We start from the raw sequence: 22,180 nt of genomic DNA on the forward strand, positions 1-22,180 counted from the left end.
ATTTATTGACATGCATCATTAGTATTTAAATTAATATTACACTGACATTTTGACTTTTTAATGCTATGCTCTGACATTTTCTGTCATTTGTGACATACAACACTGACATGTTTAATGACTTTTAAGACATACTCTACTTTGACTTTGTTATGCCATTTCTATGACATACTATATTTATTTTGTTACTATAGATTTCTATAAATTAGCTTTATCAACCACATAAGATATGTTTTTAGATTAAACCTGAGACTAATAGCCAACAATTGAGCGTTAAGTATTACAACTACACAGAAAATAAGGATTTTCTACAACACGTGGTGTTTGTTGTCAAATCTAAGAGCCAATCAGCTCTGATGTGGCGACAGCCAGGCATTTCCCATCATGCACTGGGCCACACGCAGTCAGGGCAGAGCTGGGCTGGGGTCGAATAGTTCAGAGATGACCTACTTGACCTCTGTGGAAAATGTCACGGGGTCAAGGAAAGATGGGAAGGAGAGTTCATGAGGAGTTAGGAAAAGACAACCGCAGTGTTTAGAGAATCCGACCACTTCACTAAACTACGAGTTATGACGCGACGGCAGGCGGATGTTCGTGTATCAGTCTGCAGCGGTGAAACTACAATGTTCAGGAGATGCACTACAAAAAAGATACTTGGATACTTTGTCCATGTTCTCACAGGAATCGAGGTTGTACAAACTGACATGAGAAAAGCCCCTTGATTTCAATTTTGACATTGCATTTATTTAAAAAAAAGTGTTTACAAAGTCATCATTACATCTGGTTTTCTTACACCTATCAAATAGTTCCATCCAGTAAAATACAGTCACATATTTTCATACAGTGGTAAAAAGAAAAAGAGGAAAAAGGTGCTGATCCTGAGATGTTTAAGACGGAGCTCATAGCAGCTACGTGTGTGAAACGCGACATCCTATCAGGATGCAAGTCAGAGACGACTTCAGAGATGACTCCCACGACTCCTCCGGAGCAGATCCAATCATTTATTGTGCGCTCTTTCTTGTAGACCGATAGAAAGCAGCCGTGTGCTCATTGGTGATTGTGCGTTTACAGACTACAGTCCATCAATAGTCATCTTGTTGCTCTGCAACTGCTTCGTACTGCGGCGGCTGTCTGTAGAGACAGTAGTGCTGAATCATGAACAGGATGTCGAACACCACCGAGAGCAGACCCAGGCCAAACTTCGTGGGGTCGCCGAATATCAGCATCCACTCGTCTGAGGAGAGACGCATCACAGTTAGTAAGATACAGTGGTCACGATATCACTATTCATTCCTGCACCAGATAACACGTAGTTACCATTGTTGTAAGACTGTAAGAGCATCTGTAGAATACTGAGGATTCCCCCGGTGAAGTCCAGCAACACGTTGCCTATACTCCACCCTTCAGTGCTCTGCTTCGAGTAGTTCATGTACGCCTGGAGAAACAGATCAACACCACCACCATCTCATAGTGATTATTCATCTCATGAAGTCCATTTAATACGGAACCACATAGTGTGAAATGTTTTTATGGTCTCAGTCGACGTAAACTGAACATTGTAACAAGTCATTTTATCTGCGTGGCTGCTGTATTCCAAAGTAATCACTGTCCAGGTGTTTCCATTCTCTATCTCTGTCTGCGCGCATCTGTGTGTGTGTGTGTGTGTGAGAGTGTGTGTGTGTTACCTGTGGCACATATTTGATCACAGTGACAGCTAGCTTAATGTAGGAGCAATAGTAAAGGAAGTCCAACAAGGTGATCTGTTTGGCTACAGCCAGAGACAAGCTGATCAAGGCAAAGGTCCAGCCAATCACCAACAGGAACGCGGCCGTACGGGAGACCTTTTGACCCCCCCTCTGGAAGAGAGCGGACACAGAAGATTAACCCGTCAGACCCAACAATGCACAAACACACACATGACGGCATCACATACTTAAAGCGACTGTGAAGAACTTTCAACTTGTGTCAACTTTGGCGGTCCCTGTGGACAAAAGCGGTATTGTCTCCGAGCGCCACAAAGACCTTAAGACTAGATGGCAGGCATTAAGAATAAATATATAGAAATAGATAGTCTCACTGATGTTTGCTGTTTCCATTCAAAGCATTACTCTAAAGAAATACTAAAAGCCCACGACAACACAGCTATGTTTAATATTCAGTGTAAAAATAACATTATTTGGAGAAACACTTTTTCTTTGAAGTCTGCTGAAAAGTGTCTCTGAACTTCATGTTCATATGATTGTGCACGCTGTATCGGCATTTATGACACGCACCTCAAACACAGCAGCCTGGCTGATGTAGACCAAACACAGCAGGACAGCGTGGAGACTGAAGAAGACATCGTTAGCGCTGACGGGGTTAATTCCATTCGGGTTGATGGTCAGAAACTCCTTCTGCAGGGCGGCACACAGCTGACACTTAACATGCTTCATTCCAGAGCTAACGTGGCTAACACTGTGCTGCTAACATCCACTGGGATTCAAACCTTCAACCTTGAAATAGAAGCAACATTGATCAGGTACGAATGGGAAATTGTGCCCGATTAGGAAATCATAAATCAAGGGTCCTGGCCAAAATAATTAGGATACACAATGAGATTATTATTATTATTATTATTTTGATGATCATTGTACAGTAATCATCAAAATAGGCTTCTCATTTAGTTAAGAAAATACTAACTAACCATCTTAAATAAGTAATAAATAAAAGGATTTTTTGAAAATCACATCCTATATCTTTATTATTTACCATAATGATCAAGTCAGACAACAAGGACAGGGGCCATCTGGCTAAATGTATTTCTAATTTCACTGAAGCCATTCCCTGTTGCAGTGGACACTTCCTCTCAGTGTTTCACAATAAAACTCCTCTAGTAAACGTGTGAGGTCATGCGGTCTCTCCAGACCCAGCAGTACTGAACAGGACTGGTAGACTGAGCCTCACTTATATACGTTACCTTTATATAAGGCACCCAGAACAGCCCTATATTGAAGACACTGTAGGCGATGAAGCCCGTCAGGTTGAGAGCCAGGAAGTCAAAGTTGAGACCTACAACACTGAAAACAAACATGTTCAATGTATTTGTTAGTTTATTGGACTTGTTGCATATTATACCCATCTCAATCCTGTCAGCTATCTGTCTGACTAATGACGGCAAAACACAAACTAAACCATTCTGTTATGTTGTTGTAATCTGGTACCAGCTGATGTAGTTGAACCTAAGCAGACATACAGCTGGGTCAAGCTGCTGAGCATCCATCAGGGAGTGTAGGATGCATGCTGCAAAGCAATTGTTCACCTCTACTACTACTACTACTACTACTACTACTACTACTACTAAGATCTCAAAAAAGCCAATTACTAATTAACAGCGGGGCAAGAGTATACAAATTCAATAAAACTGCTGAAACATTGAAAGACTGTTTAAATGCAGACCCCTTAGAGCTCTGAATGCTACCCAATCCCAAGCTGCTGCATGCAGAGATGAAAGAAAAAAAATCTACCTCTTCCTCCTGCAGTTTTCCCAGACCTGTGGATAGAAGGACACCGACCAGGCCAGAAAGTAAATCCAGCCAATCACCTGGTTGATCACCAATAGGACGCTGCTGTGGACGACTATGAAGTGGATGCTGATGGTCGAACTAGAGGAGAGAGTCAGACACAAAGACATGTGACAGTGGTACAGCATGACTCACAGTATACCCATATATATATATATATATATATATATATATATATATATATATATATATATATATATATATATATATATATATATATATATACATACACATATACATACACACACATATACACATATATATATACACACACACACACACACAAACATAAGATTCCGTCTTATAAAAAGGGGCTCACTGTCAAAATGTATTGTTGTTATATTTTCAAATACCTAACTATACGCTGGGACTACTGCAGCTGTCTGGAGACCACTAGAAGTGCAAGTGGCTGCTTGTGTTTTCTCCAAGTTTCTGTTGCAGGTCGATCATGTTGACAGTGACAACAAAGTTAAGGAAGTTGTGGTTTTCTCTGTTTTTAGTAACCCACATTTAGAGAAGCCGTCTGCAATGCACACCCTTTGATCATCGATGTCTCAATGAATGAATGAGCATGAACCAACAAATCCGCACTCCAGATACAGACCAGTGTGACACTGGGTTCCCCCTACAATTCCTCTTGGCCATGTCTGTTTACTTTTATTACTTGTTCTCTCTCTCTCTCTCTCAATACATGCATACAGTCTCTTTAAAAAAATTTAAAAAAACAGTTCCCCTGGTTTAGGGTCGTGTAGGGGCGGGCTTGGACTGACACCATGCAGGGTCCTGTAGGGGCGGGGCTTGGACTGACACCATGCAGAGTCCTGTAGGGGCGGGGCTTGGACTGACACCATGCAGGGTCCTGTAGGGGCGGGGCTTGGACTGACACCATACAGTTGTCAGTCCATGATGTCACTGCGTGCTGCTTCTGTGAAGACACCCACCTGTTGAGGTCTGTGTTGTTACTCAGCAGGTCTGTGGTCACCTGACCGACATCGTGGGCCGTCACATTGAAGCTGACAGAGACTGCCTCCACTGGCAGCACCACCTAAACGAGAACAACAAGGAGGTGTTAGTCGACAGCGTATTGGAGATCTTCTGGCTGACGCACAAATAAACCCGATTCTGTTTGCTTTGGCTGATCTACGCGACTCATCTTGCACGTCAGCATACAACATGTTCACTGATCTGGGCTCTGTTCTTTGCATTTGAGGCATCTGAATATCTTTCTTTTTTTTTTTTTAAAGGCCAAAGTGGAGCTCTACGGCACACAGAAATAAGCTCCTTGGAATTATTGGCAGATAAGATTATAGAGTGGTCGGAAGTCCGTCCACATGCAACATGCAGCACAACGTCTTGTGCTTGGTGTCGTGCGTTAACAAGCCCCCCAATAAGTGAACCTTATGGGATGAAGAAACTGAACTGGTGCTTCAGGACTGCTTTGGGAGTACAGACTGGGGCATGTTTAGAACTGCTGCTCTACTGTGGACTATGAGGACGATGCGTCCTCATAGTCCACAGTAGAGCAGCAAAAACCCTGGATTAACTGTGAAGTCTGGTCCACTGCATTTGCCTCAGGCAACGCTGAGGACTACAAGAAGGCCAGATACGACCTGATCCATCAGAGGAGCCGAGAGACAATACAGACTGAAGCTGGAGGGATTCTACTAACTGCAACACATCACAGGCTACGAGCAGGGGAGCAGGAGAGTCACAACCAGCCAACCCTCAATGCCAGATGGGCTGAATGAGTTCTATGCCCTCTTTGAGGCCCTCAACACCAACACACAGGGAGGGTTCATGACGATGGAGCGCACACAGGACTCACCCTTCACTGTGACAACAGAGGTGCGTACGCTTCTGAGGAGAACCCACGGAAGGAAGCTGGCCCAGACAACATCTCCGGGCGTACCCTCAGGGTCTGCTCATCAGAGCATTAACAACCTGTCACTAGCACAAGCTTATGTGCCCACCTGCTTCAAGTCCACCATCATCGTGCCCCTCCCAAAGAAAAACACTGTGACCTTCCTGAATGACTATCACCCCGTGGCACTCACCCTAATAGTGATGAAGCGTTTCAGCCCTCTGGGCTGAACTTTCTCTCAGGCAGACCCCAGTCAGTCAGTCAGTCAAGCGTACATCTGACACAAGAAGTGTGAGCACAGGGACCCCCCAGGGATGTGTACAGAGTCCCCTGCTGTCCCCCCCCCTTCACATATGACTGTGTGGCCTCCCAGGAAAACACCAGCATCATCAAGTTTGCGGATAATACTGCGGTCATTGGAACGATCACTGGTGGGGCTGAGACGGCGTACAGAAGAGAGGTGGAGGAACTTGTGGCCTGGTGTCAGGATAATAATCTCTCCCTGAACGCAGACAAGACCAAGGCGATGATTATTGACCCAAGGAGGGAGAGGGTGCAGCACACACCACTTGGTCTCACAACGCACTGCACAACATTAAAAAGGCCCAGCAGCGACTGGATTTCCTGAGAAGGTGGAGGAAATGTGGCATGACACCCAAAATGCTCAGCAACTTCTACAGATGTACGATGGAGAGCGTCCTTACCAGCTCAATCCCAGTATGGTATGGAAACCAGTTCATCTCAGGAGCATTCTCCCCTCACTTCAGGACATTTACTCCACCAGGGTCACCAGGAGAGCACAGAACACCATCAGGGACACAACACCCCCCAACAGACACTTCTGGCTTTTTTTTTTTTTCTTTTTGTATTCTTAATTTAAATTATATTTTTGCCTTACATTTTAAGTTATTGTAATACTGTGTGGAAGGAATACCGAGTAAAGTACGTTTTTCATTGTACAGAGTAACTGTCTGTTAACTATGCATATGACAATAAAATATCTTGAATTACCTGCTCAGGCACGGTGATGACAGACGAGTAGTTCAACTTGGAGCTGAAGATCACATTAAACTGAATCACAGCCGACTGGTTAAGAGGGGAACTAGAGGAAGACACACACGAGTTAGAACCTGACAGCTGCTTTTAGAACCTCCAGGAGAACACATTAGCACCAGCACCTGGGTTTACGTCTGTCATTCACTTGCTGAGCACATTCTCTTTCTGAGGCATTGAGACAAAAGCAGCAGCTTCAGCACTGTGTGGAGTGTAACATGCCTAAAGCTAAGCAGAACCAGTATCCACTTTCTTATTCAATAACAGATCACAGTAGGATAAAGGTTGACGCTATGGTTTCAAAGAACCTGCAAAACTACAGCAGAAAACAGAAGAGTCATCTTCGATCTCAGATTGCAATGGAATACATTTTAGAATGCTGTCTGCTGTGGATTCAGAGTGTGTGAACCTGATAAAGTCAAGGAGTGTTTAAATGTGGCTAATCATGAACATTTTCAGCTTCATACTTGGAAGTATGGGTTTTGTTTACATGCTTTGGTGTTTAAATAACACATTAGAAAAATCAACTAAGAATTGAAAAGGTATATTTAGAAGTCTGATCTGAAGATCAGGATTAATGCCAATTCAGAGTTTTTTTCTAAAGAACTATAATTGACAACAAAGCTCCAGACTAACGTTTTTTACCACTGTCCTCAGGTCAGTGTAAACCAATGTTAAGAAATTACTTTGTTACTTTCTGGAGTGAAAACAAATCATTCAAATGACACATTTTTATTGATCAAAAAAGGAAAGAAGAACTTCCACACCAACGCGATGCTGACGATAATGTCTGTGCCGCAGTGTGCCGACTTAAAGCTTTTCATGCGGTGGTGGAACACGTCCCTAAATGTGACATAATCAGAATTATGAGACTGACCATGGCTGATCAACTGATAATCCTTCAAAAACTCACATGGCTGGTGCAAAATGACATATGAACATGTCCATATTACTGAACATGTGCAGAAAAAGCTCATGAATTTACAGGGAAGGCTTTTGACAGTCTGTAAAAAGTGTAATTCCTTTAAAAAGGACAGACAGAAACTGCTCTCATTCGTAACCTCCTTCAATGGCGTCTGATAGCGTAAAAGCAGCTAACGCTACATGCATTTGGTCTTAGCTGTGCGTCTCTGTGGATACCTGGGAGTTATGGTGACGTTGGCCTCAGAGTTCTCCTCAAACGTGACAGAATATGGAGCCAACAGATACACTCTGGACTCTGGAGGACAGACAGAGAAACACAATAAACGGACAACCAACCCAAGAGGCTCACTCATCATGAGGTTACTACATGGTTATCATTCAGGACCTCGACATGTACTGGGTGGGAAAGCAACAACAGGTTCTATGTTTAAAGCCAGATGTGGTGTCACTGCAGCGGCCTCATGCAAATAAACCCTGACCGTCCCTCACCAGAGACACTTGTCAGCATCCACAGGAGCAGCAGCTGAGCAGGCAGTCGTCTCTTTGCCAGGCCAGGACCGGACATCTCTGCTGAATGATGGACGCTGCCTACCTACAGAACACAAGGAGCCCCCTCAGTCGTTTACATATCAACATGTGACCACATCCGCATATTCAACACTGTGGTGACACAGGGCTCGTTTACTTTTTGAGAACTTCTTTGAGTTCAATGTACGATATCAATCTGCTCTGTTTCATAATTCATATTTACATCACAATGTTCCTACACAACTGTGGAGATATAGAGTTATATATGAAAGTAATATAAAACAAATAAATAAATACCTTATATTTTGTAAATATTCCTTTCTTTTCAAATTAACCTGCATGCTTATTTGAGAGTTGAGGCTACTCTTTCTACATTACTATATTCTTTATCATTGTATATATTTATCATAATGACAGCTTTGGTACTGCCTCCACTCAACCAATCAATATCTGTGCACCACACCAGAAGTAGGACGGGTCCAGTGAGGATCAAGAAACCAACAAGTGACTTAAGGGATGAAGAAACCTAACCAAGTCTACATGACTTGGAGACGGACATCATTCTACTGCTAACAGATACATCCGCTTAAAGAAGTAGAGCAAAGCACTGTGAAGGAAGAAGCGCAGTCCAAACGGGACCAGAACTTCTGCTTCCTCTGTTGGGGCTGCAACGACAGTGAACACTAAACACACGTGACAGTAACGTAGTAGTTAACAAGCTACATGACAGTAACGTAGTAACTAGCTACATGACAGTAACGTAGTAGTTAACTAGCTACATGACATTAACGTAGTAGTTAACTAGCTACATGACAGTAACGTAGTAACTAGCTACATGACAGTAACGTAGTAGTTAACTAGCTACTTGACAGTAACGTAGTAACTAGCTACATGACAGTAACGTAGTAACTAGCTAGTTAGTTAACTAGCTACATGACAGTAACGGAGTAACTAGCTACATGACGGTCACGTAATAACTAGTTACATGACAGTAACGTAGGTTTATCTGGACTAACAAACACAAAGGAACTCACGCCTGCTGAGTTGACTGCTTCCTCACCGGCAGGTCACGAGACACTTCAGAGTTTGTTTTTTTCCTCTTCTTTTCAGTCGGCCTTCTTCTTCTTCGTTGGTTATTTACGGCAGCCGGTATCCGTTACGTCGCGGTGCTGCCACCCTCTGGAGATAGAGCCTTACTGCGCCATCGTCCTCCGAGAGCTCTCAAGGAGTCAGACGCTTGATTCCTTTGACTTTCCCTCCACACTCTACTTCTTAATGATATTTCATCACTTTCTGCCCCATAACTCATAGAACCATACCAAGTACATAATAGACCCTGCACAGGTGTTTCCTGAGGTGAATGTTTGTCCCACTCTCACGTGATCCACTTTACCTTGTGAATGAAAAACTAAGATTGAGCAATACATTGTTGAAGATCCCTCATGATAATAACCAATACATACATCATTTGGCTGTATGTAATAGAAATTGGAAAAAATATGTTCGATAAATGTGTGGGTGTTTGTCAGAGGTTTATTTAAGGAGGAAACAGCTGTTTCACATTCATTCTAATTATTCATTGAGTTGACGTTTGTTTTGTGTGTAGAATCTTTAATAGATTGCTTTACTCTTTTACACACAAAACTGTTTACAAGCACTTCACATCATATATATATATATATACACACACGCACAGTGTATATATAAATATACACATATACATATATATGATACTAGTGTTCATGCAAATAAACTCATTATAAAATCATTAAAAACTGTAAAAAGGTCAAAGTGATACTTTATTGTAGATTTTGAGATGCCTTCACCTCCCAGAACTACGACAGCACACTCAAGAGTTTATTTCACAATAACTTTATTACATGAACTCTTTTTACAACATAGTTAAATGTACAGCCATCCTCCTCTTCATAGTTTGGGGGGTCCAGCTACCTTCCATCCCTCCATCTTGCCCACTTTAGTGAAGAAGGCCAGCGTGCCCAGACCCAGACACGCTGTTGTACCGGTCATAGCACTGTGGGCTGGACAGACACACACACACACACACACACACACACACACACACACACACAATATGGCTGACGTTAGACACACTTTTTTTTTTTTTTTACACATACACTTTCTCAGCCATTAAACAGTAATGTAAAATGTAAAATGCACACTGTCACTAACTGCAGTCACTGAAGACTCGCTAATGTTTGGAAAAACTTCAAAGCCATTTCAGAGAGAAGCAGACAGAAGAAGCGTCTACAATATGTGTATGGAGGATATTTCCAGGCTGTCAAATGTAGTGCTGACCAAGGAATTCTATTTTCGTTGTAATCCTGACATGAACATTTAGTGATGGACCAAAACCTGGTGTTAAACAAGGCAATAGTATATATTAGCAGGCTGAAGCCCCTCCCCTGCTCTGTGTTACAGCTATGGGGGAGCTCTTCATACATACACACAACTAATAACCCTTGGCTACAACATCCTCAATGATAGCGGACCTCAGGCGAGGTCAGGAGGAAGCAGAGCTAGCGGTCCCCTCCTCCCGATACTTACTCCTGGCTCCCAGGAAGATCCCAGAGGCACAGCCTCCGATGAAGTAGTTCAGCGGTTCATCTGGGGCTTCCCGGGCCTGACCACTTAGACAAGTGGCCATGCCGAAGATGGCTCCCATGGAGGCTGGAACCACACAGACAGACCACCCATATCAACTTTACACTAGTTCATACAATATGTGAAAGCCAACATGTTTGGGTCATCTGCCACTGTGGCAGGTCACTGAACATTTCTACCTGTCACCTCTGAAATGTAATCCATGTGGAACGCTTTAGAAATGTTCACACCGAGTCAGAAATATAGAATATTTTATATTTTATGTAGCCTTAAAAAAATGTGAGCAAAACAACAACATGTGTGCCCAGAGCCTTTGGTGAAGTGTGTGTTATTGGGGGTGGGAGGGTTTCTGGTCGAGATTCGGTTCTCGTAATCTCAAGCATCTTTCTGAGAGAGTTACCGAACAGGATAGCGGTAGGGCAACGCCATGAAAAGGGGCATGTAGTCTACATGGCTACCCACATGGTCCGGTAAAAGCAAAATGGGTCACTTAGGAGGTATTACTGTGAAAAGAGCAGATGCCAACCCTCCCTGTTGGCTTCATACGGGACAGTCTTTGTTTTAAATTAAAGCAATTCAATTAAGTGAGTTATGAGAATAAAACTATTCTTTTATTTCCTTAAAATAATGACATTGCTTTTCGAGGTTTCCAGGACTAGTCTAGCAGGATACAACTTTCACTGTATCCCTGTTTTGAAGCAGCCTTTGGTCTTAAATACTGATGAATATGCATATTTACCCATGGTAACCGTCGTGTTGCCAGCCCTCTGTAGTGCTGCCAATGCAGAATCAGGCTGGAATGCCAATATGTGATAGGCTGAACCAACCAGGCCTGAAAACACACAGAGAAACCCACAAAACATTGACACACTTAAAATCAACAATATAGTCCCAGTTCTACTTGAAGCTGACAAAGGACTCTGAGTCACCCTGGACTGAGTCTGTAGAAGTGAGTATGAAATTGGTTTCAGATGGCCACACAAAAAGCCCACCATCATGCATGGGGAAAGACCTAATAACAGTTGAGATAATGACATACACTCTCCCCCCCTCCTCAGGGCCGTTCACAGGGTTGCACTCGTTTATACACACAGGAAGTGACAGAGGTGAACAATATTAAAAAAGGTGAGCTTGAGAGACGTTAAAACCGGGCGTACTTCGACTGCAGCATACGCCTCAGCAGTTGCTGCATATTGTGGCATATTGTTGTATTGTATAAAGTACACTTCACACATGTACAGCCTCCGAGGCTAAACATGTGTTTATAAAACCATTAAATACAGTGTGAAAACACCACTGATTAAGTATATTCCAAGTCTAGGTCATTCTATATATGTGTGGTTTAAAAAGAAAAAGCTTTCTGAACTCCAGTGGCCCATCAGGACACCTCACTGTGTCAGGGCTTAGCCATCAGGATTGTAAAGGAAGTAAAATGCCATGTTGGGCTAGTAATCAGGCAACTCACTAGCCTGATCGGGCGAGTGGTAAAAAAATACTAGAAGCAGGATTTTAGTTGGGTGGCATTGGAGGATGTGAGTGGAACTTCAGGCTGTTGTCCAAAATAAAGATTTAACCTGAAAATTAACTCTAGTGTGTGTTGTTATTTTATAACCACGAGGGGCAAGTTACTTTGGGCAGCTTGATTTCTGAAGGCAAGTGGAAAAAATATATATGTTTTTTAATTAACATTAATTAACATTATTAAGTGTGCAATAAAAGTTCCGGCCTGCATATCATCAGGACATTTGTACGACTTCTACTACAGTAAAAAATAATTAGTGAAGACATTATCCATAAAGACTACTGAAAGGAAAGGGATATTTTTGCTTGAACAGAAGTGTTTTCAAACACTATTCTACTTTCGGTATTACACGAGAAGAGTTCAGATCCATTAAAGAGCGTCGTGACTGCTTACCTGAGTGGTTCTTTGGAACCTGATGAACCTGATAGATATATATATATATATATATATATATACATACCCCGCGACCCTAATGAGGATAAGCGGTATTGAAAATGGATGGATGGATGGATGGATATATACATACATATATATATATATATATATATAATTTACAGTGAATAATTGGAGTAAACTCATGAGCAAGAACAGCTGACATGGGCGTGGCTTGTCTCCGTAGAATCAGCCGTTCACCACCGGGGTAATAAGTTAGTTCTCGCACAACGTTACGGGTCTCTCCGATGGTCTTTGCTCTACCGGCTTTTTTTTGTTGCTCCGCTCCGCGCTCAACTCAACTTTTTTTAAATTTATACTCAAACATCTCCGCGTCTTATTGGGTGGCGTAATAATCGCGCGACACAACGAATCGATAATGCAATTCGTTGCCAACTATTTTAATAATCGATTTTATCGATTCGTTGTTGCAGCCCTATCTGATTTTATGTTTACATGGATGACTGCGTTATCTGGTCGGCCTGGAACCATTTTGATTACATTAGCAGCACTAAGTCGACCCTGTTGTTCAAGTGGGGAGACGGACCATAATGGAAGGTAGTTGGTTTGCTGGTGGTTGAGAGAGACAGGAGGGTCAACACTGAGGGTCTCGTTCTCATCAGAGGAGGATGCCTCATAATCAGGGACCTCCTCAACGTCATCGGTCTCACACACTCTCCTCTCTGTCACTTTCATGGAAACCTTTCCTTGGAAGTCATTTTTAATTGAGAGAGCACCAAGATAAATGGTTTAGAAGGCTGCTGTGCAAGCTTGTATATTTTTGTTTTCTCCACCCCCATGTTGTGTGAACTATCAATATCTTCATGGGAACCATATTTACCCGTCCCCACATCATGTGAACTATCAGGGGTTCTCGCACTACCACAGCTATGCTTATGTTAAGTTAGGGCCCTAAAGCTTTTTGCTGTGACCTCAATATCATCAAAAACAACCAAAACAAATGTGTGTAAAATGTTGATATTTCTTATACGTTTTATAGAGCTAACAGAGCCTGCGGTTAAATTGACCCAAAGAACACTGACGTGTACAAGTTGTGTAGAGGACATTGAAAACATATCATCATGTTGATTTTATGTTTACCCATTAAATTAGGAAAAGTTAAGAAATATGAAGCAATCATATTTTTTAGACGTTAAACATTGAATGGGGTCAAATTGACCCCAAAAGGTAACAGGGGGGTTAATGCATTATAGAGTTAACTTAACGTATCATATAGCTAGTCAACTTAATGTATCATAGTGTTAACTTAATGTATCATAGTGTTAACTTAACGTATCATGTAACGTTAGTTAACTTAACGTATCATAGGGATAACGTAATTTATCATAGTTAACTTAACGTATCATACAGTTAGTTAACTTAATGTATCATAGAGTTAACTTAATGTATCAGTGTTAACTTAATGTATCATAAAGTTAAATTAATGTATCACAGTGTTAACGTAATGTATAACATGGTTAACTTAACGTATCATAGAGTTAACTTAATCTATCAGAGTTAACTTAACGTATCATAGAGTTAACTTAATGCATAATACTTAGTTTCACGTATCATAGCTTGCTTTACAGCAGTCCCTGTAGCGTTTAGCAATAGCTAGCTTAAACATTCACAATAGTTAACGTAGTTATCTTTCCCGTCAGAGCGCAACAAGCTGAATCTCGAGCCGGAAGAACCCGCTCTCGTTATATCAACACTGATATTTACCCAAAGCCGTGGCTAGTTTGGTTGTGATCCATGTTTTTTCGACACAGCCTGTGCCCTCTGGTATATCCCAGTACCCCATTTTGGACTGAGCAAGGACGCGATCGAAGGAGGGGAGTTCTCGCGAGAAACGTGTTCTTCGTATGTTTTTGTCCGTTTACGACACCGTTCTGTGGCGCATTACCGCCCCCTACTGGAATGGGAGTTGAAGCCGGGCACTGGCGCTAAAGCAGAAGGGAAAACAAACCCGTGCTCAACCGCTTTACCCATAAAGTATTTAATTCAATGACTGCCTTTAATCAGGAGACTCTAAAGTCGCATTGATTAAACAATCTTCCCATAGTTAATTAGTTGTCTCCTCTCGTAATGTGCATTTGAAACACTGGTTCTGGGTGCTGCTGCCGTTTGTGAAGAGTACCATATGTCCTAACCTAAAACAGATAATGATACCCTACTCGGTTACCAACATACTTTTAGTATTTTGTAAAGATGTGTTTCCTGTTGTCACTATCATCATAGCAGTATGGTACTGTGTACACAGGAGCCTCAAATTGTACATGTGATGGACTGTACTACATCATTCGCACACTGGGAAGAGCCCATCAGGATGAACTAACAGTCATTCAGCCATATAGCAAATTTGGGGGTTAAACCACATTGACATGACTGGGGCCTGGAGATGAACCTCTGATTGAAAGACGACCCTGCTCTATCACAGACCCAGTCGCCCCTGAGTGGTATCAGCATATATTTTAGGCTGTCCGGTCTGTAAGTGTGTGCGCTTGTTATAATGGACCACACAGATGCACGTCTTTAAAACACTTTATTTACTCAACATTGTTACATATTCCATCCGTAGGTTATTTACACTTCAAGGCCAGTCAGAGTCCTAGCACTCAGCAGCAGAGCTCTGCATGCTACAGGTGGTGTGTATCGTCAGTCATCCTGCATTACAAATGTCCTTGGTCTGGCCTCAGTGTCCAGAGACCACCTTTTGGAGGAATCCTATTTTATCTAATTCAAATATCCTGTATACGGACAAATGGAATTGAGAGGCTGCTCTCTCCTGACGCTGGTCCAGTCAGGCTTCCCTTTCACGTATATAGAAGTCATAGACGTTATTTCCTCTTCCAGAAGTGGCTGTATTTGTCGACTTTGAAGTCATCATCATACTGGACTGCGGTCTGCTCTTTCGTCTTCTTCACTTCTCTCTTTTTCTGTCTGGCTCGGCGCTCCTCTTCAGACAGCATGGACAGATTGACTGGCATCTGTCAAAAACACACAAAAGGAACAAGAATAAATGTACTGAACATAAGAAACATGAGTAGACATACTTATAGACTCCTATGCTATAGGAGCAGTGCACCTCATCTTGAGCGGGGAGGTTACGATGTGTCGTGTTCAGTATTAACAGGATTGAGAGAGCATGATTCTGGTTTATATAATTCATGTGAATATCAGCACTTTATTCATTATCAGGAGGATAGCTTCATAAAGTCCTCTGTGGCTTTGGCTGAACTTGATCAAGTCTGAGAACATAACCCTGATGAGGTCATAGTGATGTCATCAGGGTTACCTCAGCTTTGGTTTGAAAACTACCGATTGTATAACGGAACTCAACACAGTCATTGGTCGTGGTTATCTGGATCGTGGTCCATGCCTACTAATTATTCATCATTCTATCATATTCATCGAATGTGTTGTAACTCTGTAATGCTGTTCATATGTACACATAACATCTGTTGCTTCTGTCCATCCGAGGAGAGGGATCCTCCTCTGTTGCTCTCCTGAAGGTTTCTTCCCTTTTTTCCCCTGAAAGGTTTTTAACATTTTTTTGGGGGGGAGTTTTTCCTGATCCGATGCGAGGTCAAAAGGTCAGGGATGTCGTATGTGTACAGATTGTAAAGCCCTCTGGAGGCAAATTTGTAATTTATGATTCTGGGCTATACAAAATAGATAGACTGAATTTAATTTAATTAAAAAAATAACTGCCAGGCCTGCATTTCCATTTGTAACTATTGTTTTTATAGTTTTTTTAAATGCATCCCTGGAAGTCGAGCAAATTCTGATTGTTTGTGACTCTGCTGATGTTGGTTTTCTGGCCCGTCTGCTTAAAAACAGGGTCACGATGTTCCACTGTCATATACTGCTTTCACAGGACATGAGACAGGACTGTCCACGTCCGGAGACTGACACCCAACCATATCCTGCTCCAGACCAGTAATCCATCCCATCATAAACAGTGACCTGTGTCAATAAGAAGCAGACGTACTGACCATGAGGATGCGTCTGGGTTCTCTGTATCTGATGTGGACGGTGGACCCGTCGGGTCGGACCAGCATCACGGGGTACAGCCTCTCGTACTTCTGGCGGCCGCAGCGCACCACCGACGTCCTGTTGGAGCCGAGCAGAGGAGTCTGCGTGTGCAGCGGGGACGCCTGGCAGAGGCCCGCGGCGCGCGCACTGACGAGCACGGGGCACACACACCTGCCCGTAACGACACAACACACACAGAGAGTTAGCCGGCTAACGGACCACAGCTACAACAGGCTGAAGGAATAAACGTCCTTTCCCGTCTCTGTGGAGACACCAGCACCGCCGTGAAGCGGGTTCGATACCGGGTGTTATCTGACAACAAGCCGAAAGAGTGGCTGAATATGACGTGACCCTTCGTTCACATTTCTTACCGTGATAAAACGCTCTGCAGCTTCAGTAAAACCATGTTCGCGACCATGGAACTCTGACCGGAAGCACTTAACATGAAGGGCAACATTCTTCTTCTTCTTTTAATTAACGGTAGGTTGCAACCAGGAAGGTTCATACCGCCACCTACTGTTCCGGAGGATGGGCTTTTCCTTCTTTATAAAATAAAAACAGGTACATTTAACATACAACACGGCTCATACCAGGGGTGTTAAAAGTGGACAAAACAACAAATAAATATATATGTAAGAAGTAATTAAAATCACAGTAAAGTATCATCGGTCCATAAGAAATTGTGGTGATGATGATGATTGATGAGCTATTGTTCCTGGAATATTTTTCATCATTAGGTAAATAAAGAAGCCTCTGAATTTAATACAATTATTTATCTTTCAGCATTCTACATAACTTTACATTCAGAGCATTAATCTGATATGCTTCTCCCTTGCAGAAACAAAGTTTACACTTAGAAACAAAGACACCACAAGACCAGTTGAATACATCACCAACCGTCAAAAACATTGTGAACAACTGCTTATTCTATATATATTTTAGTCAATGACATGTTCTCTCATATTTGTGGTCAAATCTAAATGGAGGTCAATTGGGTGAGACATAAAGGGCCGACCCATACTGATAATGGATTTCTCAAGTCAAGTAGCTGGATCAGGTATTGAATACCATTATTTTGTGTTTCTTTGTTACAATTTGTTTTTACTAAGTTAGTAAAACAATGTTTAAGTCCGGACTGATGTGGCCTTACATACAAAACGATGTCTCTTCCACACATACAGCGTATTTATTCCACACTGGTATCGGATCAGGACTCGGTATCGGCCCAGGTATCAGTATATCAGGACTGAAAAAGTCAATATGAAATCAATCTATATACGACTGCACCCAGAGCCAACTGTGGACCCCCTTTTAAATTGAGTCATGTGTCAGGGTTTGCCAATTATAGCTAACCAGAGACGTTTCCCTGTCTCCATAACAGATTGATTAATAATTAAGCTCCAGGTTAACTGCACTGATTCTGACGCCTCTGTCAGTTTAACCAGCAGGATCCACGATCTCGGTGACAGTCAGAGCAACACAAACAGGACGATCGCTGGAGGACTGAGTTTTCTTTAACACTATTTGAAGGATCGGAATCAACATGTCTGCCAGTCTCACCACAGGTCTGACCTTCTCTCACTCACATTCATGCTCGCTGGCTTCGTGAACTACTGCTTACGCAACAGCGAGCTTCATTTTTATGGAAGGTCCTGAGCAGACTTTACAGAACATGTGACACAGAGACACAGATTATACACGAGACAGATGTGTGTTAAAACAGCTGATTCAGCAACTCTTAACAGGAATGGACATTACACAGTCTGTCTGAGCTTTTCACTCCAACACCTGCAAAATCATTTCACCTTCAGCCCGGCAAGACAAACCACACTGGCCTATCTGGGGGTATAATAAGGAAGGAGATGAGCTCTCTGGGGAACTGTAACTTGGAATAGCCCTTTCCAGACATTCACAACAGACCACATAGACTGGAAACATTTGGTTGAAATATTTATTTTCTGTTGACTGTAAATGCCCGTAAGTACATTTTAGTGAAATTAGTACACATTAGTAAACATCTAGAATAGATTTTTTTAAAAATCCAAACATTACTCAATCACGCTCTCATGATTAAGGATACATGAATAAAATTCATCTATGATTGTGTGCACTTTCGGAGAGTTTCTTTTGCACCTCGCATCTCATCAGAGCTCTGACTGGACTTCTGTTGATACGTCCCAGTTGAATAGTTTGAAACGATTCAATCTCCATCTCCAATCTCCAATAACTAGTTGACTGATGAGATGCTTTATTTTAATTTGTCCCCATTTAGAAGTTTATGACTGATCAATCATGCAATCCAACACAAGTTATTTGGTTGGTTTAAGTTGTGTAATGATGCAGCGTGTATTGGTCAGCTGGTCAAGTTTGATTCTGCTGGAGTTCATTAGCCAATGGGTGACTGACTCGGTGACTGACTCAAAAACCCTTTACTGAGTGACTCGTAGAAACCTGAGTCAGTAAAAAGAGTCAAACCTTGTCAGCCAAACATTTACTGGGAATTCAGCCCCACTGCTGTCCCAGCTGACATTCCCCCCTCTGCAGCCTTGTTGAGTTACAGTTTATACTTGTACTTAGTAGGCTATAGACTGTACTGTGCTTTGATTTGTGTGTGCGTAGCTGCAGGCAGCAGCTCCTCAGGCTTCACCACTGCAGCCCCCCCCAGCACAGGTGTCAGTGTGGATGCTGCTGACATCGCTGTGGTGGTCGTCTACTTTATCTTCGTCATGGTGGTTGGGATCTGGGTAAGACCTGGAAGTGACTCAACTCATGGAACACTTGCACCTACACTATCTTTAGGTTCATTGTAGTGTGCATGATAGTGTTAAACCCCTGAGAGCTTACACTTAAAAGTGCAAAACTCAAAATTTCTGTAAATGAAAACGATATAGTAGAGAACCGGCAGTGTGTGTTGTAATCAGAGCTTCTCCTTTATTTACATAGCCGCTCTGCTTGCATGTGCATGCTAGTGCATGTGAGTCTGTGCATACTAGTGCATGTGAGTCGGTGCATGCCAGTGCATGTGAGTCTGTGCATAGTAGTGCATGTGTGCCCTACTGGCTAGCTAGTAACCGCCACTCAGCACTGTTTTCCCATGTTTGCACTGTTAGGGCTGTTAGCATTGTTAGCTCCTAGCCAGCTGCTCAGCCATCGCCATGTTGAGTCAGTGTGGAGGCAACCCCTCAACCATAGCTATGCTCGGACTTTGGAATGTAGCTCCTTTCACAAAGTGAAATATATTTAATTACTGTTTTTGGATTCCACAAATGCTATTACAGCATCCTAAACATGATCAGAGGAAATGCTAAGGCCTGGAAACTACCAGGTAGGCTACCAGCTTGGGCTCTTAGAGTGGTCCTTTTCATTCTGTGAGAGATGAGAAAGCTTTACAGTCCATGAGCCGGTGACAGTGTTTCAAGTTCTTTTCAAGATAGCTGTTTCTAGACATGGATGTTGGATATTTCTTTCATAACCTAGGCAGCCTGAAATGTGATTGTTCTTTAATGAGTCAGTATGTGTTTTATTCATTATTTTCAGTATGCAAAGGGTACAGCTGGGAGCACATTAGGCTCATTGGTTGTAAATGTGTGGTACTGCATGAGAACTGATCTATACCTCTTCCCCCTTTACAGTCATCAGCGCGAGCCAATCGCAGCACTGTGAGGGGCTACTTCCTGGCTGGCCGTTCAATGACCTGGTGGCCTGTGAGTCACATCTTGTTCGGTTCTCAGTTCCATAAGAACATGTAATATGTCTTTGTCAACATGTTGTTTTTAACTGAACAGTTATTCTGACGGTAGAGGACAGTGCAGGAGTCAGTAGCCAATACATAATTGAGATGTTTCAGCATGGAAGGTCAATCTTCAGCTTTATTAATGATATGAATAACAAAGTAGTGTTTTTATAGATAGGTCAAATCCAAACTACGTGTGGTGCATTCATTCAGTCAAAGAAAAAAATAAGCCTCTTCATTATTCTGGGCTGTGATATATTTACTTTTCATTGCACACACAATTTCCCTTGATTCCAATAAGCCAACACTTGATAAACAGTGGGTATCCTCAGCTCTTCGGCAGGTCCTGTGTGTTTACAGCTTGAAATTCAGACGGGCTCAGTGTGACACTCAGTCCGCTGCACTTTCTTTGCAGATCAATTTCTCCCATTTTAGTATGATCAAAAAGTAAAGGAGACGTCTTCGTCTATGTTGACGTTTGTCCAATTCAATATATCGGCAGAAGAAAAGTCACCTCGACCTTCCTCCACCTGGTGCAGGTCAATGCCAATATTTCTGCCATCTAGTCCCACGTTTCTTGAGAGCTTTGTCTTTTTATGTTTTTATTTTTTTGTGATAGGCTAATTGGGCCTAAATAAATAGAAAATACAGATATTTGAAAGTCCGGCCCCATCATTGACTGCTTGGAAGAATTGTGGCCCTTGGACAGATGTAGTTGACGACCTCTGTGTCAACGTGTTCAAGAGTCGTGTTCAGTACGAGGAGTTGATGAATAGTAATATACAGTCAGGCCTGTATGCCCAGAAGTCTCAATAGTTGATGTAATGCTGTGCACAGTGTTGAGAGAAAATGATCCAAATGAGAACCTGTCCTCTTCCCTTGTACTTACATATAGTTCTGGGTTTACAGCCCACTGACGTTCTAAACAATGGCACCATAATACAAGATCTGTATGAACTCAACCTTCTGATATAAGCTTTTGTTGTGAATGTGTTTCCAGATCGGAGCTTCTCTGATGTCCAGTAATGTTGGCAGTGGTTTGTTCATTGGCCTCGCAGGAACAGGAGCAGCAGGAGGAATCGCCGTCGGGGGATTTGAATGGAACGTAAGGAACACAGTCTGAGAAATGTGGCGACCACTCGTTTGCCTCTTCTTGTTCCTCATCTACTGGCATATGGTTCATCCTGTAAAACACAATATACATTGTCAATATTTAGTGGAGGCACCTTTGGCAGCAGCCATGAGTCTGTGTGAATGGTTCTCTATCAGCTTTGCACATCTGGACATTCTTCATTGTGAAACTGTTCAAGCATTGCACGGTGCTCGTGAGTGAAAAGCTCCACAATGACTGAGATTTATAACTCAGAGCCAGGTGTACATGCGGCTTTATACATCTGACAGAAATGGTGGTTTTGGAACCATTCTTCTATCAACAAATCTCCCCCAAAGGTTTTCCTTGTATCATTACTGCAGAGAAGCATCCCTAGAGCACGATACAGCCCGCAGCATGCTTCTTGCTCGGGCTGGCATCGCCACGGTGATGAGCAGTGTGTGGCTCTCATCAGACAGGTAACACTTTACACTAGCATTGTAAAGTGTTACTCTTCTGATATGTTGTGGGTTCTTTATGCCTCGACAGTCCGTCGACTTCGTGGGAAGCCAGGAGAGAATTTCTTACAATTTGGCATAAACGTCCACCTGGATTCAAGGATGAACTGATTAGAATTTGGTGGTCAAAGGTCAAGTTTAATGTGACCTCATGAAACGTGTTAATGACAATAGCTTAAGAATCATATCAATTCAATTCAATTCAGTTTATTTTATATAGCCCAATATCACAAATTACGAATTTGCCTCAGAGGTCTTTACAATCTGTACACATACGACATCCCTGACCTTTGACCTCACAT

The 22,180-nt window shown here is 42.4% G+C and overlaps 4 protein-coding genes across 8 annotated transcripts in view; 1 reads left to right on the forward strand and 3 right to left on the reverse strand.

The window, feature by feature from the left end:
- Positions 1 to 715: 715 nt before the first annotated feature.
- Positions 716 to 9,064, reverse strand: ctns (cystinosin, lysosomal cystine transporter). 4 transcript variants are annotated; one of them, XM_034531332.1, is made up of 12 exons: positions 8,958 to 9,046; positions 7,885 to 7,987; positions 7,612 to 7,690; positions 6,430 to 6,520; positions 6,123 to 6,179; positions 4,499 to 4,602; positions 3,501 to 3,638; positions 2,954 to 3,053; positions 2,271 to 2,390; positions 1,683 to 1,853; positions 1,315 to 1,432; positions 716 to 1,231 (listed from the first exon to the last, which is right to left on the reverse strand). In XM_034531332.1, exons 5-12 carry the CDS (start codon positions 6,156 to 6,158, stop codon positions 1,080 to 1,082), a joined length of 939 nt encoding a protein of 312 aa, XP_034387223.1. In that variant the 5' UTR covers positions 6,159 to 6,179; positions 6,430 to 6,520; positions 7,612 to 7,690; positions 7,885 to 7,987; positions 8,958 to 9,046; the 3' UTR covers positions 716 to 1,079. The 4 variants fall into 4 exon arrangements, with proteins under 4 accessions (XP_034387223.1, XP_034387221.1, XP_034387222.1 ...); XM_034531330.1 differs by lacking the exon at positions 6,123 to 6,179 and having other exon boundaries at positions 8,958 to 9,064; XM_034531331.1 differs by lacking the exon at positions 6,123 to 6,179 and having other exon boundaries at positions 7,885 to 7,983; positions 8,958 to 9,043.
- Positions 9,065 to 9,778: 714 nt separating this feature from the next.
- ndufa11 (NADH:ubiquinone oxidoreductase subunit A11) lies at positions 9,779 to 14,329 on the reverse strand. The gene is made up of 4 exons (XM_034531712.1): positions 14,225 to 14,329; positions 11,285 to 11,377; positions 10,489 to 10,611; positions 9,779 to 9,962 (listed from the first exon to the last, which is right to left on the reverse strand). The coding sequence occupies exons 1-4, from the start codon at positions 14,301 to 14,303 to the stop codon at positions 9,850 to 9,852; spliced, it is 408 nt and encodes a 135-aa protein (XP_034387603.1). The 5' UTR covers positions 14,304 to 14,329; the 3' UTR covers positions 9,779 to 9,849.
- A 698-nt stretch (positions 14,330 to 15,027) lies between these two features.
- On the reverse strand, positions 15,028 to 16,993 carry mrpl55 (mitochondrial ribosomal protein L55). The gene is made up of 3 exons (XM_034530981.1): positions 16,909 to 16,993; positions 16,498 to 16,708; positions 15,028 to 15,489 (listed from the first exon to the last, which is right to left on the reverse strand). Exons 1-3 carry the CDS (start codon positions 16,980 to 16,982, stop codon positions 15,340 to 15,342), a joined length of 435 nt encoding a protein of 144 aa, XP_034386872.1. The 5' UTR covers positions 16,983 to 16,993; the 3' UTR covers positions 15,028 to 15,339.
- Positions 16,994 to 19,248: 2,255 nt separating this feature from the next.
- Positions 19,249 to 22,180, forward strand: part of slc5a9 (solute carrier family 5 member 9) — a 9,888-nt gene continuing 6,956 nt past the window's right edge. Inside the window, exons 1-3 of one of the 2 annotated variants that reach the window (XM_034530843.1) lie at positions 19,249 to 19,294; positions 20,183 to 20,241; positions 21,271 to 21,375. In XM_034530843.1, the coding sequence (XP_034386734.1) occupies positions 19,264 to 19,294; positions 20,183 to 20,241; positions 21,271 to 21,375 (195 nt within the window). In that variant the 5' untranslated portion in view covers positions 19,249 to 19,263. Of the gene's footprint in view, positions 19,295 to 20,169; positions 20,242 to 21,270; positions 21,376 to 22,180 lie in introns of both variants that reach the window. The other variant, XM_034530844.1, reaches the window with a different exon arrangement.

This window comes from Cyclopterus lumpus, chromosome 4 (assembly GCF_009769545.1).
Source record: "Cyclopterus lumpus isolate fCycLum1 chromosome 4, fCycLum1.pri, whole genome shotgun sequence".
NCBI classification, from domain to species: domain Eukaryota; kingdom Metazoa; phylum Chordata; class Actinopteri; order Perciformes; family Cyclopteridae; genus Cyclopterus; species Cyclopterus lumpus.

Bases quoted from the DNA above. Each gene is read 5' to 3' on its own strand.
- mrpl55 (XM_034530981.1), bottom strand. From the start codon at position 16,982: ATGTTAAGTGCTTCCGGTCAGAGTTCCATGGTCGCGAACATGGTTTTA. The intron at 16,709-16,908 runs GTAAGAAATGTG...CGTTACGGGCAG, and splicing joins CTGCAGAGCGTTTTATCACG to GTGTGTGTGCCCCGTGCTCG. The intron at 15,490-16,497 runs GTCAGTACGTCT...TGTTTTTGACAG, and splicing joins AACCCAGACGCATCCTCATG to ATGCCAGTCAATCTGTCCAT.
- ndufa11 (XM_034531712.1), bottom strand. From the start codon at position 14,303: ATGGGGTACTGGGATATACCAGAGGGCACAGGCTGTGTCGAAAAAACA. The intron at 11,378-14,224 runs GTAAATATCAGT...GTGTGTTTTCAG, and splicing joins CAAACTAGCCACGGCTTTGG to GCCTGGTTGGTTCAGCCTAT. The intron at 10,612-11,284 runs GTAAATATGCAT...GTGTGGTTCCAG, and splicing joins CAACACGACGGTTACCATGG to CCTCCATGGGAGCCATCTTC.
- ctns (XM_034531330.1), bottom strand. From the start codon at position 7,960: ATGTCCGGTCCTGGCCTGGCAAAGAGACGACTGCCTGCTCAGCTGCTG. The intron at 6,521-7,611 runs GTATCCACAGAG...GTCTTCCTCTAG, and splicing joins AACGTCACCATAACTCCCAG to TTCCCCTCTTAACCAGTCGG. The intron at 1,433-1,682 runs GTAACACACACA...CTGTTTCTCCAG, and splicing joins TGATCAAATATGTGCCACAG to GCGTACATGAACTACTCGAA.